We start from the raw sequence: 18,956 nt of genomic DNA, 5'->3' as shown, positions 1-18,956 counted from the left end.
AATGATTGGGCAAAAGGTTTCCACAATGTCTCATATTTTGAGTTCTTTGTTAAAAATTTGCTGCTGATCTGCTGATGAAAATTATTGTGACATTTAAAAACAATATGGCTGCCATATGCAAAAAAATTTTTGGAATGGATTTTTGTTAGGTTAAACTGCTGAAATTCAAGAATACTTGGTTCTATTTTGAGGAAATTTCAAAGGATATACTTACACTCTGAGATAGGCATTTCATTTTGGTACATTTCTGTCTTTAAAGTGCGCTATGCATGTTTCCAACAGTAAAATCATGTATGCTTTGTTTTCTATTTCACTTGTAGACATGAAACTCGATCGTTATCGTGCACTACAGAGCCCCTAGCAATTTGGCAATTAGAGTTAGTTTTTTTTAAAATGCATCTGTTTTCCTCACTGGTCAGTTGTTTGAAAATAACATAATGCAAACTAGTCCTAGGTTTTTTTTTTTCAAATCACCTAAAATTTGCTCTTTAAATAGTTTTGGGTCCATTAGGTAAATAATTATCACCTAAATGTGCTTTTTTGTTGCTATACAAGCAAACCACGTAGATAAGTATTTTCAATCCAGCTGGCTGTTAATTCAAATCAGCCTCTTGGGGGTGCTAAAATACTACATATGAAAACTATCTTTGCAAACTAGCTCTTAAATGTTTGTTTAGTTCTGAAAGTGACGTTAAAATACCCACAAAAGGCTGCTTTTTGATAAATATGAAAGCTATATTGCCAATTCTAATCATTATGGCTGCCACATGCCAATCAACTCATTGATCCAGAGCCAGACAGGTAAACTCATGATTTTGTCCAAATTCACAAAAAACGTTCACACTCTAATACTAGACAACATATAGCTTGCTAAGTTTGGTACATATAGGTCTTTAGGGGGTGCTTTAATAGCTAAACCTGTATTTCAGCAAGTGAATATTGTAAAAAGGTTAGACACTGCAAGGTTCATGTTGATGCACTGCAATCCAAGGTTTCTAATTGCAGCTTGCTATGTTCAAAACATGGCTGATACCAGCACATCAGCGAAATATTGGCTTAAGACATGATTGCAATAGGGAAAAGGCACAAAACATCACTGAGATGTGTAACTATGCAAATGTCAAATTTTATGTAAACTGGAGACATGGCATGCATTTCATACGATTTTCAAATTCACAGCTTTGTAATACAATTTATGCAAGAATTTGAACAATTTGTCTCATACTTTGATGTATTTGCTACAAATCTGCTGCATGGTATACAAAGGTCAAAAGGTCAGTATCTATATTTAGCATATATCATCTTTGAAGATCCATTATCAACAATTAAGATAGATAGAGGCCATTTCGAAAATGTTATTAAACCTGATAGAAAGTCAGAGAATTCCTGTAAGAACTGAGAATACAGCCCTGGCGGCCTATAGATTGTAATTAGTGAAAAGGAATTTTTATTTGTTCATCAAACAATTATATTAAGAAAAAGAATTTCAAAAGAAGAGAAATTGTAGCCTACTTTCTGGCTCATGCCTAAAGCTTTTGTTTAGATGGTTGCTATACCTCCAGCCTGGCTGCTTTAATGTGGGCTATATGAGAGATACACTGACAGGTATCTGAGAGACTATGAGCTATCTGCGAGGAGTAGATACCATTCTGACTCAAAAGACCAGGCTTGCCCTTAAAAGTAGACCAATTATCTACAAATCCCACATTGTTTTCTGAGCACCACTTGGACAATCAGCAGTTCAGCAACCATAACCTGCCGCAGATTTCAGCAGCACGTGGAACTGGGATGGAGCCAGAAGATATTACAGCATCGGACATTGTCTGGATTAATTTACACATCTCTTTAATGTCGTCTATAGTTATTTCTGACTTCTGCAGACGAACATCATTAGTACCTACATGAATGACTATCCTTGAATATCTAAGGCTAGCTAGCAGCTTCAGGTTCCCTCTATTGTCTGGTGCCCTGGCTCCAGGTAAAGAGTTAACTGCTACTGGTGCCCCAAAGAAGAAGTTATTTTCACTACCGCAAAAGAGAATCACCTCCAACCAGAGCTCTTTCAATAGGCATCTCAGAGGGTCTCACTGAGTGGGGCAAACCTATTAGACATGTAAATGGGAGATGAGTGGTGCTCGCTTGGGGTAGTTTTAGCTTTAGCTAACTATATGTGACTATGCCACTGAGACCCCACCCCTGCTCTTTTCTAACTTCTGCATGCACCTCTAACTGAGTAATCTTCTGTATCAAGCATGAAACTAACTTACACTTCTCACAAACAAAGCTAGTAACACTGCTGACTATTGACAGAGAGAAGCATAACTAAACACCCTGTGCTCAGAGCAAAGCAAAAGCTTGTGGTCTGCCATACTGATACTCATGTTGTTTCGTTGGCTGAATTGAGTCCTTTCTAGATGTCTCGTGAATCCACTGAGAGAAGAACTGACTTCCAAAATTTGGTGGTTGTAATTTTTTGCGAGTAATATGCAACAGCTAATTGAAAATGTAAAAAGCCATGAGAGACTACAAGATCTACAATGCAAGAGCAGAGAAAGCAGCAAACAACAAACACTCCTGTCAGCAAATTCAAAAAAACTTGCTTTATAGCTCCATTATAATATGTTTTGAACATGTGCTTAGATAGTTACAGACATGGTATTCATAGAAAGTGTTAAAATGTATTTTTCTACATTACATCTGCAGGAAAGTCAGTTGGTTTAAATTGAAATATTAGTATAATATTTTTTTTACTAGCTGACTAGACATTCAAAAAGTAGTCAACTAGTCAGAATTATCATATTTTAAAAATATGAGCATTCTAAATGTCAGTGTAAAATATTTTTATAGTAGTTTGCAAATACAGTCTAATAATAATAATAATAATAATAATAATAATAATGTTACATTTATATAGCACCTTTCACAAACCCAATGTTGCTTCACATAGCATGGGGAAACAAAAAACAACAATAACAACAACTAAGCAGTGGAGGAGGAAGAAAAATGCTTAAGAAAGAAAAAAAGTCTTTAAGTCAGATTTGAAGGAGGAGAAAGAAGAGCAGTCCCGGAGGGATTGAGGAAGAGAGTTCCAGAGTTTGGGGGCCATGGCACTGAAGGAACTCCCTCCCAAAGTGGAAGGTCTTGTGCGTGGGACTGCAAGTAAGTTATTACAAGAAGACCTGAGAGAGAGAGAGAGGGAATGTAAGAGGTCAGCAGTTCTCTGAGGTAGGGGGGGAGCCAGGTTATGCAGGGCTTTGAAAGTGAGAAGTAAAATTTTAAACTTTATACGCGATGGGACCGGTAGCCAGTGTAGCTGAGAAAGAACGGGGGTGATGCGAGTTGAACGCTTAGTATGGGTGAGAACTCGAGCTGCAGAGTTCTGAATGTACTGTAGCTTTAGTATAGACTTTACAGGGAGGCCAACAAAGAGGGAGTTACAGTAGTCAATACGGGACATAATGAAGGCGTGAACCAAAGTTTTTGCATCAGTATCAGTCAGGAACAGGTGAAGACGAGCAATGTTACATAAGTGGAAGAATGCTGTCTTAGTGAGGAACTTGATATGCAGATCAAAATTAAGTGATGGGTCGAGTAAAACACCAAGATTTCTAACAACAGGTGCAGGCTTAACAAGCAGGCCATCAATACTAACAGAAAAAAGTGGATGATTTTGATAGTAAAGGTTCAGGGCCAACCAGCAAGACTTCATTTTTATCAGTGTTTAGCATGAGAAAGTTATTGTGCATCCAGAGCTTTAAATCAGAAATACAATCGATTAGTGTATTGGGAGGAGAATCTGAGGGTGTGTGTGTACTGAGATATAACTGAATATCATCAGCATAACAGTGAAAGTTAAGGCCATGGCTACGAATGATCTGGCCAAGGGGTGAGATGTAGATTACAAAAAAGCAGGGGTCCAAAAACTGAGCCCTGAGGGACACCACATGTATCAGGAGAGGTGGAGGACTTGTGTGGACCTAGTGTGATAAACTGCTGTCTGTCTGTAAGATAAGACCTGAACCACTGTAAGGCTGTGTCAGTGACACCAATAGAGAAAAGACGAGAAAGGAGAACATCATGATTAACAGTATTGAATGCTGCACATAAGTCGAGGAGAAGGAGAATACTGAGAGAAGCACTATAAGCAGACTGGAGAAGATCATTAACTACTTGCAGAAGAGCTGTCTCAGTGCTATGGTGAGTATGGAAACCAGACTAAAATGGCTCGTAGAGGGCATTATCACTAGGAAATGTCTGGAGTTGGGAAGCAACCACTCTTTCCATTACTTTAGCCAAAAATGGAATGTGTGAGATGGGTCAGTAAGAGAAGTTGGGTCCAATTGAGGTTTCTTAAGCATAGGAGTAACTGCAGCAGTTTTAAGGGCAGTAGGAACAAAACCAGAAGAGAGACATGAATTTATCACTGTAGGAATTGGAGTGATGATTACAGATAAACAGGCCTTGAGTAGAGGGGTGGGGGCAGGGTCAAGCTGACAGGAGGAAGCATTAGACTTAGTGATGCGTTCAGAGACAGAAAAGGAGTCAACAGGTGAGAAACAAGTTAGCTATGTGTCCAAAGTAGGAAAATCAGTAGAGGCGAATGACTGAGAAGTAGAAGGAAAGAAACTATAGATTGATTAATTTTCTTTTCAAAGTAATGAAGAACAGCCTGACATTGCTCAGCTGAATGGGGGCACGCTGACACAGGAGGATGGAGGAGTTTGTTAACAGTTCGAAAGAGTGTTCTCGGCCTAGACTTAGCATTATTTATGATGGAGGAGTAGTAGTTGGAGCGGGCAGTATTAAGGGCATCCCTATACTTGTGGATGTGTTGACTGTAAAGTAGAGAGAGGACAGTAACACCAGTTTTTTTTTTTTATAAAGTTGCTCAAGATGCCGACCAATGGCCTTCAGTACTCTTAGTTCAGGGATGAACCAAGGACACGGGCGGGTGGCAGGGAGAAGTCTATTCTTAAAGGGGGCTAAATCATTAAGCAATCCAGAGATAGTGTCATCATAAAGAGAAACTATACTGTCAGTGGACGATGAAGACTGAAGAGAAGCAGCAAACAGATTGAGACAGACAGACCTAATATCACAATAGATAACAGAGATTTTCTCGGAGGGTGGAGGAGTAGAAATATGAAAACTACATTCAATGAGCTTATGGTCAGAGATACCAGAGACTGAACCAGAGACAGAGATATCATTCAAACCAGCAGAACAGAGTAAAGAGTATCACCATAAATGTGAGTTGGAAAATCAACATGCTGTATCAAGTTAAAACACTCTAAAACTGAAATGAACTGAGATGTAAAAGAGCATTTAGTATCAACATAGATATTGAAGTCACCAAGCACAATTATGGCAGAGCAAAGAGACGAGATGATTGTGAGGAGTTCATTGAGTTCAGACAAGAAGTTTGCAGCAGGTTTGGGAGGAGGATAAACTAACAGCAAGAGTAGAGGCGAGGAGGAATCAACCTTCAAAGCAATATATTCAAAGGATGTAGTACTGAATAGTGAAAGTTCTTTGACCGTTAAACCAGAATGATAAACTACAGCCAGACCACCTCCTCTCCCTTTCAGTTGGGGTTTTGATAGATAATTGTAGCCTGGGGGTGTCAGCATGTTTAAATGTAAGTAGTCACCAGGTTGTTGCCAAGTTTCAGAGAGAAAAAGCATATCCACTTTTTTCTGGGTGATGAGGTCATTGATTAATGAGGCTTTATTGATTATGGATCATGCGTTAAGATGAGTGAGGTTAAAGCAGCGACGGTTGAGAAGGGAAATTTCAACTCTTTTTTGATGTTGCACAAAAATGGACATGATTTATTCCAATTCCAAATATCTGGCATAGATTATATGATGCAGAATCCAAGTGGGCATGACAGTCGAGGCTTTTAAGTTCAGTCCAGGAGTATTTAAACATTGGGCATAAAAAACAAAAATGCACAGCACGACTCTAGGCCAAAAACAAAAACTCTTGACACCGGCCGTGGACATGACAGAAGAGATAGTGAAAATGCCAGAGCTCAGACCACGCACCTTAGCCAACCAAAACCCACTACACCACCCGGCTAAGACTGTGAGAGGCACAAGCAAAAATACTGCAACTTACCACAGAACAAACTGGCAACAGCAACAAAGCAAGGGAGTAGAGACACACTCACCACAGATGCAGTCACGGTGCAGGAGAAGAGGAAGAGGGCTTGTGCAGGTGAGATGCAGGTGTGTCAAAGGCATTATCACAAAGCAAGATTCAACTGGCGAGTAGAAAATAGACTGACAAGTCCATCGATACTGAACAGTATCTGTACCAATAGTCCCACAAAGGGAAAGAAAAAGCAAACCGCAAGAACAACAAAAACACTGGCGAGTAGTGGCAGCCAAACGCGCACAGCATACACTCAAGCTGGAAACCAGAAACAGAAGTGTAACCGATACACAGAGTGAACCTATAGACATAAGTCTAGGGAAACAGAAGCTGCAGTTTGATGTGTGAGTTTGCAGTGCAGTGGGTTTTTTTTCGGTATTTCAATGAGTTTCAGTCTTAGAAACTCTGCCCATAGAAGTGCCCAGACTGTCTGATGTAAACTGCATGCTAAAATCTTCACAGAATCTCACCTCTCGCTGAGAATTTCAATTGGCTTTCATTGTCTGTGCTTCTGTTGACTGGATTATCGGTGACTGAACTATCCAAATACTAAGAATCATTGTTACCTGGGACAAAGTGCATTTTTGAGAATTTTGTGTAAACAAATGTAAACAGTGCAGGTTTTTAAAAGGATTGTTTGTATGCTTTGAAATGAGGTATTATGAATCAAAAACTTTACTTGTCAAAATGTTTTTTTGCATGAATTTAGCTTAGATTAATTCTTCTTCACAGTTTGTAGGAAAACCTGGTTTAGCCCTGTATTATTAAAATATGTAAAATATTTTCTAAAGGCTAAGTAAAAACAAAAATATGCTGATCTTATTAAATTTGTTTTTGTTATGCTGGTGCAGAATTATTACAATTCACCATCTTGAAAATCTGATCAAGACCTGTATTCACAAAACTTAGAGTAGAAATGCTGATCTAGGATCCGTTCCTGTAAGTAAACTCATAGTAAATTAGAGAGGAATCTGATTTTAGACCAGCTCTCTTACATCTGTTGTTGAATCAGCATTTTTACTCTGAAACCTTTTGTGAATATGAGCCCATGTTACTGTTAAGTGCACTGTGGATCATCTAAGTGGTGCAGTTAGTTATTACCACAGATACACAAACCTGAACATGTTTCTGGTAGTGTATCAGAGCTTTCTTGGGTTTCTTAATACTTTCAATCATAATAAATGTCATAATTATTAGACCTGTTTTTACTTTACTTTTCATAACCAGAGTTAAGAAGAAAAGAGTTTAAGTCTACAGATGTGACTTACCAAATAATAGTCAAGATTCGTAGAATGCTCAAAGATTTGACATACCATTGTTGTAACATTTTCTAATTCCCTTAGACCTTATCCAGGCAGGGATTGAACCCCAATCTACAGTGTAGAAGGCAGAGGTGTTACCCACTACACTATACCAACCACCATTTTGGTCTGTAATTAAAAAGTAAATATTGAAAATGCTATGATTCAGAAATCAATAATGAATCTCAGTTTCTCATAATGATATTAAAAACAAAAAAAGAAAACATTAACAATACCCATTACTTGGTGTCATATCAATGTGGACTAAATTATCTTTTTCTCTGATGTTTTCCTCTTTTGACTGTGGCTATGGACAGAAGTACTTTTTACTTTACTATTTGATACTGCATTGATATAGTCTGAGATTGTTTATCATTTTTATTGTTGCTTTTTATCAGAACATTTTTCCATTTATAGAATCTACAGTTTTATTTTTGTTTTTTCTATGTTGTTAGATGTTCATTTTGGCATCCAAACACATACTGAACATGGATCATTAGTATAAATTACTATATTAATAATATAGTAACATGTTGGTTTTGATTGGATTTTTTCTAGAATATGTGTAAAAATACTACAGTGGTGTAGAGTGACAGGTGCACTAATCACAGGCATGGTGAATTTAAAATTAAATTCATTATTGTACTCTAAATGTTGTGTTGCTTAGTGCAGGTCCTGCTGAGTTTTGTAAATCTGGCATAATGTCACTGGGCCAGATTCATAACCCAAACATCAAACGTTAAAGAAAAATTCTTAACTCTTGTAACACCTGATCTCCCTTCCTCCCATTTTAACTGTTCTATGTGCTATGTTTACAATTCCTTTTCAGTCTAACTGGCTATAATCTCACCAAGGACTCTTATAAAACTCTTTGCTCAGCCCTACAATCTGTAAACTCTTCCCTGAAAGAGCTGGACCTCAGTAATAATAACGCATGGGATTCAGGAGTGGAGCTCCTCTCTGCTGGACTAAAGAGTTCACACTGTAAACTACAGACTCTCAGGTGAACTTTCTATGACCTAGGCCAAGATGGCACAGTTAACTGTTGTCTCTAAATATTAATGCTATTATTTATGTTCTCATTCATGTGGTTTTAGAATTATTTCATATCTGTTGGTTAACCACAGTAACATAAAAGCACACCATTGTGTTGTAAACCTTGATGTAATTTTTCTCTTATTCCATTCAGAAACATTTGAGTATACTGTAAAATATGTTGCAACATATCTCCTTTTGCAGAATAACTATCTGTAATCTTGGGGACAAAGCTTGTGAAAGTCTGGGATCAGCTCTACAATCAGCAAACTTTTCTCTAAAAGAGCTAGACCTCAGTAACAATGATCTGCAGGATTCAGGGGTGAAGCTGCTCTCTACTGGACTGAAAAATCCACACTGTAAACTAGACATACTCAGGTGAGAATTTTGTAAATTAAAACAATAATTTGCAGCAAATAAGTAAAAGTTGATGAAAATGAATGGAGGTGTTTAGAGCCTAGAAGTTTAAAATGTTCATGTGACACCAGTGGTCATTAAAATGTTAAAGATTTCTCCTAACCACTGTCCAAAAGCCTGACTGTATTATGTTTGTGTTTTTAATGCATCCAATGGGGCAATGCTCACTTAAACCAGGATCAATTACACCTATAAAGATAATTTTGTGACATCATTTGGATTAACTTAAATCTATTATAGTTGACTTAGTGGGATCTTGTAAGTTTGATCATGTTGGTTCTGTAATTATTTGTGACAAAGACAGATTTCCGCACAGTTCTTCAAGTGAACATATGCGTTATTTAACCAGTTCAGATTAAAATCAACTGGGATCAGCATTTCTGAGTTGATTTGAGTATGGATTTAAAAGTTCAGCTCAATTGTCTAGAGAATGAGAAGGTGTGGAAGGAAGTCTATAGTTCCCAGCTTATAGTTTATAATGCAGTGCCATCTGAAGGGTCATAGGTCATGAGCATTCAGTTGTGGCCTTACTTTTTATGCACAGATATTCTCGTCATCATCATCATCACTTTTATTTATATAGCGCCTTTCCCATGCTCAAGGACACTTTACAATGAATACATAATCAACAATACATAACACAGAACACACACCAACTCCACAGTTCCCACCGTTTGCGAAAGAAATTTCAGTGACCACAGCACAGAGTCACTCAGCTAGCTAGCCCAGAAAGAGTCCTTAGCACTGAGGGAAAGTCTGACGCTTTCACGGGTAGCATTCTCCTGCAGCCAAACACCACCAGTTCAGGCAGACTCATGGCTGCAATGCATCGTTACCCAAGCGGCCGGCCCAAGAGGCCTCATAGCTGCAGTGTAGCGCTGCTCATGCAGCTGAACACCACCAGTCCAGGCAGCCTCACAGCTGTAGTGCAACCAAGCAGCCCAGGTCAAGTGATGGCATGTCGTTTAGGTCCCCAGTCCAGAGAGCCCTGCAGCCGCAATGCAGCATCACCCAAGCAGCCGGTCTAGGCCACATAATAGCCACAATGCAGCATCACACAAACAGCCAGTCCAATAAGCCCTCGAGCTACAGTTTGAAAATCGCTCTCAGCCAGTATCTCAGGCAAACATCAAAACAAACACACAAACAATACAAAACTAATAGAATACCAATGTAAAGCGGCAGCCATATTGCGCCAGCATACTTACAGTGGAACACACGCACGCATACTGTACTAAAGCCTCCTCCACTGTTAAGAGTGAAGCTTTAAGTTGAAGTATTTACTGAAGAATTAATTGAAACAAATTTTAAACCAGTGCTGCATCAGTGTTTTACCCAATGTGAGAAAGTTAATGTACTCCACTGTTAGCTTGGCACTAACTTGACACTGCATATCCAGTAGATATGCAGAAGAAAAGCACTTTGTAGCAAAAATTCTAGGCTGGATAACGCTCTCCAAGCTGGGACTGACTGACTGGCACTGACAGTATAACATGTTATTAACACTACTTATAATGCATTATATTAACAATTCATAATGTATAACAAACATGGCTATAAAGTGTAATTATTTTTTATAAATATTTATAAACATGTTTATATTGCCTTATGAATGTGTTATGTTACGACCGTTTATAGATGCTTACAAACGTGACATTCATAGAAATACCCGCATATTCATATTAGGTATCAGGTATAATGGATACCGAATTTTATTCTTGTTATAATGTTATTTTTGTTATTCTAACTGCTTGATCTTTTGCTGATGTATTTTTGGCAAAGTGTGAGTTTAAGATGTTTTTCACATTCTACAATGTTCCTAATATTAAATTGTTCCTGTCCCAACTTTTTGGAATGTTTTGCAGGCATCAATTTCAGAATAAGCATATATTTTCAACAAAAAATTGAACATTGAAAAGTAAAAACATTATGCTGTTGTGTGCATACTGTGTTTGTTCAAATATAGGTCAAAGCTAATTTACAAATCACTGCTTTCTTTTTTCAAAGAAAATTGTGTTTGCTGTGTTTGTACCAAACTGCAGCTGAGATTTGGGTAAGGTCAGGTAAGGTTGGGTTTTGCTCTATGTAAATACCATCTGACTCTCTTTCCTTTCTGCAGATTGTCTGGTTGTATGGTTACAAATGATGGCTGTTCTACTCTGGCATCAGCTCTGAAAATTAACCCCTTACATCTGAGAGAACTGGATTTGACCTATAATCACCCAGGAGAGTCTGGAGTGAAGCTGCTGTCTGATCTAAAGGATGATCCACAATTCACACTGGATACACTCTGGTGTGTGTGTGGGGGGGTGGGGGGCATTCAAATTTCAAACATGTTTAGGCTTTGAAATAGGCTTTGTGCTGTACCAGCCATGCACTTACAAAAAAGAAAGTGGTCATATGTCAAATGTCAAAAAATTTGTCTCATTGGTTTTGGAAAGATCAGTGCCATACTGGACTTTGAGGGCAGCATGAAACTACCAAAATGGAAAGCTATGACTAATGAAGTATATTCTTATCTGAAAGCATGAATGAGAATTAAGGCCATGCTTGTAATGAAATGTTAGTGTGTCATTTTGGTACTTTTTAGAAGTATTTTGTGTAGTTTTTATCTCCACAATGTTCATATTGCTACATCACTTGCAACTTTTATAGCAACACTACAACTCAATTCATACTCTGAAATTTCAAGTACTGCCCTGCTTGAACTCTATAATAAGAAATCACAACTATTGGACACATATTCTCACAGGGGTTCTTTCTCATCAGAACACCCTGTTCAAATCAAAAAAACAATTTTTATCTACATGGCCATTGTAGAGGATGCTAAAAACAGATAGTTTGCTAAGCTGGGATCAGTTTGCTAAGCTTTTATCAAATGTTCCCGACACACCATGACATCACTTTCAGCAACAGTGGACACTGGCTATACTTAATTAAGCATGTATTTGAAAGGTTAAGTACATCAGAAGTATATGTACATGTTTGAGCCAAGTATCAGCATGCACAGGACATTTTCAGTACACAGGAAGAACTTTGCCACCTGCTATATCATTATCTAAAATAAGATGTAGCTCTTTAACAGGCAATGCTGAACATAATTTCAGTTTTTAAAAACAGTAGCCAAATCAAACAGTAAACAGATTTCATGTAAAGGAGCCTTCACGTACAAGTTAATGCCATGGCACAAGGCATATAAACCATTAAAGGAACGTTTAGTGACACATAATTTTGCATGGTCCTATTAGATGAAACCAACACTCAAAGGACTTTCAATAACATCAAAAACATATAAGGGTTAGGATTAGGTTTTGGGTTGAGGTTAAATTTAGGGTTAGGATTAGGACCAGAGTTGGGGTTAGGTTTTGCCTAATGGAAGCAACATATTAACAATACCTTCACATAATGTAGGTGATCTATCTGCATTTGTTGCTTCTTAATCTCAACTTCTCTCAAAGAAACAAACCCAAGCAAAGGCTTATATCCATTTTCATAGACAGCTCTCTCCCTTGTACCATCAGTCAACTGTTTTTAAAAATGCTGCATCATAAAAGATAATGCAACTTAAATATTAAGTAACCAGGTTAACTTAAAAGTTTCAATTCTTCTAAAAGGATCAACTCACACAGCTTGTTATATTTATCAATTTTATTGGAAGCACACCACTTATCAAAATGCTGGAACTTTTCCATGGCAAACTCCAGAAAGGTTTAGGAAGAAAGTTTTCTATAGTTACTGTGCGTTACAGTGATTGGCATTGGTATTTCGGTACTTTCACAATTCCTGGTTTACTCTGTTGCACTGCCCATTCGACTGGGGGTGATAACTAGAAGTGAAACTAATATTGACACCAAGATGTTCAAAGAAACCTGACAATACTTTAGAAGTAAATTGCACACCTCTATCAGATACTATGTCTGGAGAAATACCATAATGTCAGAAAACATGGGTATAGAGGACCTCAGCCATCTGAAATGCTGTAGGAAGTGCAGTTAACAGAACAAATTTGACTCCCCAAGAAAAACAATCAACTATAGTTAATATTAGAACCATCAGAAAATCAGTAATGATTAGCAATGTGGGATTGATGAGATGAGTTTTGGCAATATTTTGGAAGTTTTACATTGAGTGCAGATGGAACAGGAAACTTTAAACGTATGCATATCTTGAAGTATTGTCTTCCACCAGTAACAACTATTTAAGTGCTGGCTTGGAACTCTAAGCTCATCAGTTTCATTCTGATAGATTCTAAACAAGGTGTCAGCTTTTGTGTTGCGAGACCCAGGGCAGTAGGAAATGTTAAAGTTAAAGTGAGAGAAAAACTGGGACCAACGGGCTTGTCTCAGATTTAAATGTTTAGCTGTATGATCTGTTTAGCTGTGTCATCTGTTAGTACCAGAAAAGAATGATTAGCGCCATATAACAAATGCCTCCACTCTTCAAATGCCAGTTTAACTGCTAGCAACTCTGTCATCATTACCGTAGTTGCGTTTGGCAGCAGTGAGCTTGTGCAAGTAGAAGGCTAACAGAAACAACTTAGGGGGTTTTCCAATGCATTAGGATAAAACAGCCCCAACACCAGTCTCAGAAGCATCCACTTCATCTATGAAAGGCAAGACAGATCCGGATGCTTGAGCATAGGGACTGATGTAAATGCAGATTTAAGTGCATTGAAGACCTCTTCAGTCTGAGCGGACTAATTTCTTGGCTGCACCCTTGAGTAAAGCTGTCAGGGGCTGCAGGGGAACAAAATTTATGTATAAAATGGTGATAAACTTGGCAAAGCCAAGGAACTTTTGTAGGTCCTTGATAGATGTGGGAGTTGACCAAATAGCTACCACTTCCATTTTGTTGTCATCCATCACTACAGTATTTTCACTGACTATGTAACCCAAGAAGGAAACTAAAAAAAAAGTCCTGATCTACCTTCCCTGCCATGTTGATGTCTGCTACACCTGCATCAGATGAAATTTTCTCATCTTTGACATAAAGCTGATTTTGGAGGAGGCACTGGAGGACCCAATAGACAATTAGAGCAAGAATCCACTGCACTTGTTGGGTGAGCCATCAAATTTGTTGGGCTTACTGACCGGAAAGTAAACAATGGGGCTAATGACATTGGAGCAGCATCAGCAGGTTGTAGCATGGGCTAGTGCAGGCTGAGTGGCTGTAGCTGGGTGGACAAATCCCTCACGCCAGTTAAAATTTGTGAGAGCTGGAAGTGCTGCTCAGTCTGCCTGTGAACCAAATCATCCACTCATTGGTGAAAAACAACTGCTGGTGTTGTCCGAGGAGCTGACCTTGATTAACAAGCTCCTTTTGAACAGCTTCAAACTGTGCCATCAGCATGGAGGCAATGTATTCTGTGAGGTGTCTGGGTGGATCAGACGTGAGCAGAGTAGGCTGTTGATTAAAATGTTTAATAAAGGGACAAACCTGTGACAGAATCCAGAAACAGGCGAAGATCATACACAGGCTAATGGGTATGTACAGGCAAGCCACAGACAAAGACAAAAAGGGCAGAAAAAAAAGTCAGAACACAAAACGCACTCCAAATGGTCAAAACAGAGTTCGAGGGGTCAGTCGTAAATGAGAGAATCAAAGTCACAAACCAGGAAAATGGCTCAGTATTGCAAGCAGGCTGAAACAAAATTTTGCAAAAACACAGTCTAAAAGTCCAGACTTTATACTAACTCTAATGGAACACAGGTGAAAGCAATCAGTAATCAGGAGAGGCTAAACATGGATAGGTGGGTTATACAGAGTCCGGAGTCATGTGACCTCCCAGAGAATTCTAAGAGTTGGAGTTCTCAATGGAGTGAGGAGCAAAAGTTTAGTGGAGCTGGGAAGAGGTGTGACAAGATTAAAGGGGGTTTCAGACTTATGCACAGTACTGTAAAAAGTAATATTTTGTGGTATTTCTATCAGTAACAGACAAAATATCAGTTTTCATGTCATAACATTCTATATTAGTGCATCCCTAGTTTGACTGTTTTCATATTATTATGTCCTTTTTGTTTTTTCTCTTTTTTCTCTTCTTGAGACTAACAATGTAGACAGTAAATCACTGACCCTAAATACATGTAGTTCAGTAAAGAATTTAATTATTTTACTTGTGATGGACATTACTGACTTACTGCTTATTACTGACTTACTAATAGTGCTTATTACTGACTTACTGCTTATTACTGACTTACTATAAGTGCTTTTTACTGACTTACTACTACTGTTTACTACTGTTTATTACTGACTTTCTACTATTGCACATTACTACTGAGTTACGTCTGTGTGTTTTCTTCAGGGTGGATCATGGGGGGAAGATCAGGGTGAAGCCAGGATTGAAGAAATGTAAGACACACACACACACAGACACACACAGACACACAAACACACTGTTTGTGTATCCTCTAATCTGTGTGTGTGTACAGATGCTGTTGATCTCACTCTGGATCCAAACACAGTGAACAGGCGTCTCTCTCTGTCTGAGAGGAACAGAAAGGTGAAGAATACATGGTATCAGCATTATCCAGATCATCCAGACAGATTTGAATACTGGAAGCAGGTTCTGAGTGTGGAGAGTCTGACTGGACGCTGTTACTGGGAGGTTCAGTGGAGCGGAGATGATGGAGCTGCTATTTCAGTGTCATACAGTGGAATCAGGAGGAAAGGAGGCAGTCACTGTGAGTTTGGATACAATAATCAGTCCTGGAGTCTGTACTGCACTACTAACACTTACACTGTCTGGCACAATAAACATAAAACTGATCTACCTGGGCCCCCCTCCCCCTCTAACAAAGTAGGAGTGTATCTGGACTGGGGGTCTGGCACTGTGTCCTTCTACAGCATCTCCCTTGATACACACACACTGATACACCTACACACATTCACCACCACATTCACTGAGCCACTCTACGCTGGGATTAGAGTTTACTCTGGCTCTGTGTGTTTGTGTGATAGAATAACCTCCTGAAATCTGGAGGAAAAACTGAAACACCAGAAACACACACTACTATGTGTGTCACAGCAGACTGTATGTAAGTGATAATACATGTAATTAGAATTTAGTTCAGTCTATAGTACTAGTAGTGTACCAAATACTACAGATATCTTTTCATCTCTACCATATCTTTTCATTGATGCATTGATGACTAAAAGCTACATACTCCACTTAGATTATGTCACCTCAGTATTCTAATTTACATTGTGGTGCTCTTCGTGGTGAATTAATAGTGCTTGGTGACTTTATCTTCACCTGGAAGAGTAAAGATTTCTTTAAAGTGTGCTTCTGTAAGACTGATGCTTTTTCTCATGTTGGCTTCAACTGCTAGATAGAGGAGAAATAACTGAATACAACAGATGACTAAATATATCAATTCGAAAAATGTATATCTCTCTGAAATCTCAGAGCTGATCTACACTGTATAAAAAAAGATTTTTTACAGACATTGACAGTTAATAAATACAGTTTTTTCCTATATTTTTCTTGCTAAGAGAATGTACCTGTAAAATACAGGAAAATCACCTTTTCCAATAAATCTGCTGTAAAAATCAGTTAAAGTCTTTTATTTTAAATTATAAGAATCAACTGTTGTTTTTTGTTCAACAAGCCTGTACCATTTTTAAGAGTTTTGAGTGTTAACATAGTTAAACATAGTTAAAAACACGATTATCAGTGTTAAAATATAGACCAATAAAGTTGTTTTAAATTTTTCCTGTTCTATTTAAAAATACAGAACATTTTTTATGCCTGTTTGCTGTAATTATAAGCAATAAACACATTATAAAACTTAATGAAAATTAATTTACAGAATTGTCGTATAAAATTACTTTCAATACAGGGTAATTATAATATAACAACTCCATTGCATATTGTAACTTAACAGTAATTTGTTGTTTTAAAACAGGAAATGTATGGTAAGTTAATTTAAACTTACATATTATTAACTGGTATACAGCATAAAAACAGATATTTTGACTAAAATGATGAGGTTTAAATAATTCAAATAATTGTCAAACCATTCAGTAATTCATAACACTCTTTAAAATAGGCAGTAAATTGTAATATCAGCTCAAAGGTATATTATTGTTTTATATTTGGTAGAATTAAAGTTCTCTTAACTTTTGTTCGTTTTTTGTTAATTTTGTTTTTATTTGTAACTACTCTTGAAGTAAATGTTGCCAGCACCTTTGTTTATGACAGAAAAACACTTTTGGAAATCAGATCATCAATCACTCACCGAAAACTGGACTTTGAGTTCCTGAACACAGATCCATTGTTTGGGAACCTCTAAGAGGCCCCATTCATCTGGGCTGACCGGAAATGCATCAGACGCCGGAAAAGAGGCAGGAGAGCCGGTGTTCTGGTTAGGCTGAGGGGGCGTGCTAATCACCCCCCACTCCCCAGCATACTACTGGCAAACGTGCAGTCCCTGGACAACAAAATCAGCGAACTCAGGGCACGAATCTCTTTCCAGCGAGAAACATGGGACTGCTGTATAATCTGCCTCACAGAGACCTGGCTATCAGCGGAGATTCCCAACAAGGCCATTAAGCCCACGGGCTTCATTGTGCACCGCACAGACAGAACAAAGGATCTCTCCGGGAAGAGCAAAGGGGGAGTTGTATGTTTTATGATCAACAATGCTTGGTGTAATCAGAGGAATGTACACTTCATTGAGTCTTTCTGCTCCCCGAACTTGGAATAACTAATCATCTCGTGCAGACCAATGTGGCTGCCTAGAGAGATATCAGGGCTTACTGTCACCGCCGTGTACATCCCACCACAGGGTGATACAGACCTGGCGCTCAGGAAACTGTATGAGGCAGGAGACCGTGCGCCCGGAGGCCGCCTCCATTGTTGTTGGGGACTTCAACAAAGTGAACTCGAGAAGTCACTCCAATGTACTTCCAACACATCTCATGCAGCACACAAAGATCATGCACACTGGACCACTACTACTCCCCCTTCTGTGAGGCATACAAAGCCCTCCCCTGACCTCTGTTTGGCAAATCCGATCATCTCTCCATTCTGCTCCTGCCCAACTATAGGCAGAAGCTGAAAAGGGCACCGCCCATCATCAGGGAGGTCCACCGCTGGTCGGACCAATCGGATTCAGCACTTCAGGACTGTTTTGATGACACAGACTGGGAGATGTTCCGTGAGGCGTTAAACAATAACATTTAAAAATATGCAGACGCAGTTACCAGGTTCATCAAAAAGTGCATAGAGGATGTTGTGCCCACAAAAACAATTTGTGTTTACCCCAATCAGAAGCCATGGCTCAACACTGAGGTCCGTGCTGCTCTGAACGCGTGTACTGCTGCTTTTAAATCAGGAAACACAGATGAGTATAAAAAAGCCAGCTATGCTCTCCGTAAGACCATAAAAGCAACCAAATGCAAGTATAGGGCTAAAGTGGAGTCACAGTTCAACACCACCAACACAAGAAAACTGTGGGATGGGCTAAACACAATAACGGACTCCGTCTCTGTGGCCGACGTGTGCAGAGCCTTCAAGTGCGTTAACATTCACAAGGCAGCCACTGATGACGCAATAGCCCTGACTCACTGCCCTCTCCCATCTGGACAAAAAGAACACGTATGTGAGAATGCTGTTTGTGGACTACAGCTCAGCATTCAACACCATTGTGCCCTCAAAGCTTGACATTAAGCTTTGGGATCTGGGTTTGAACAGTTCTCTCTGCAGCTGGATCCTGAACTTCCTGACGGGCTGACGCCAGGTGGTAAAGATGGGTAACATCACCTCCTCCTCACTGACCCTTAACACCGGAGCTCCTCAGGGTTGTGTGCTCAGCCCTATCTTGTACTCCCTGTACACCCACGATTGCTCAGCCAGACACAGCTCCAATTTTCATCAAATTTACAGATGACACCACAATTGTTGGCCTGATCTCCAATGACAACGAGGAGGACTACAGAGAAGAGGTCAGCTTTCTGACACTCTGGTGCCAGGAGAACAACCTCTCTCTCAATGTCAACAAGACCAAGGAGCTCATAGTGGACTTCAGGAAGCAAGAAAGAATGCAC

The 18,956-nt window shown here is 38.9% G+C and overlaps 1 protein-coding gene across 1 annotated transcript in view; it reads left to right on the top strand.

Annotated features, from left to right (window-relative positions):
- The window catches only part of LOC118803166 (NACHT, LRR and PYD domains-containing protein 12-like), a 30,844-nt gene extending 14,828 nt beyond the window's left edge, over positions 1-16,016 (top strand). The window contains exons 5-9 of the mRNA XM_036563687.1: positions 8,287-8,460; positions 8,697-8,870; positions 11,029-11,202; positions 15,211-15,257; positions 15,338-16,016. Coding sequence (XP_036419580.1) covers positions 8,287-8,460; positions 8,697-8,870; positions 11,029-11,202; positions 15,211-15,257; positions 15,338-15,879 — 1,111 coding nt within the window. The 3' untranslated portion in view covers positions 15,880-16,016. The remainder of the gene's footprint in view (positions 1-8,286; positions 8,461-8,696; positions 8,871-11,028; positions 11,203-15,210; positions 15,258-15,337) is intronic.
- The last annotated feature ends 2,940 nt before the right edge of the window (positions 16,017-18,956 follow it).

Source organism: Colossoma macropomum, unplaced genomic scaffold (assembly GCF_904425465.1).
Source record: "Colossoma macropomum unplaced genomic scaffold, Colossoma_macropomum, whole genome shotgun sequence".
In the NCBI taxonomy this organism is placed as follows: domain Eukaryota; kingdom Metazoa; phylum Chordata; class Actinopteri; order Characiformes; family Serrasalmidae; genus Colossoma; species Colossoma macropomum.
This window is presented reverse-complemented; position numbering and strand designations above follow the sequence as displayed.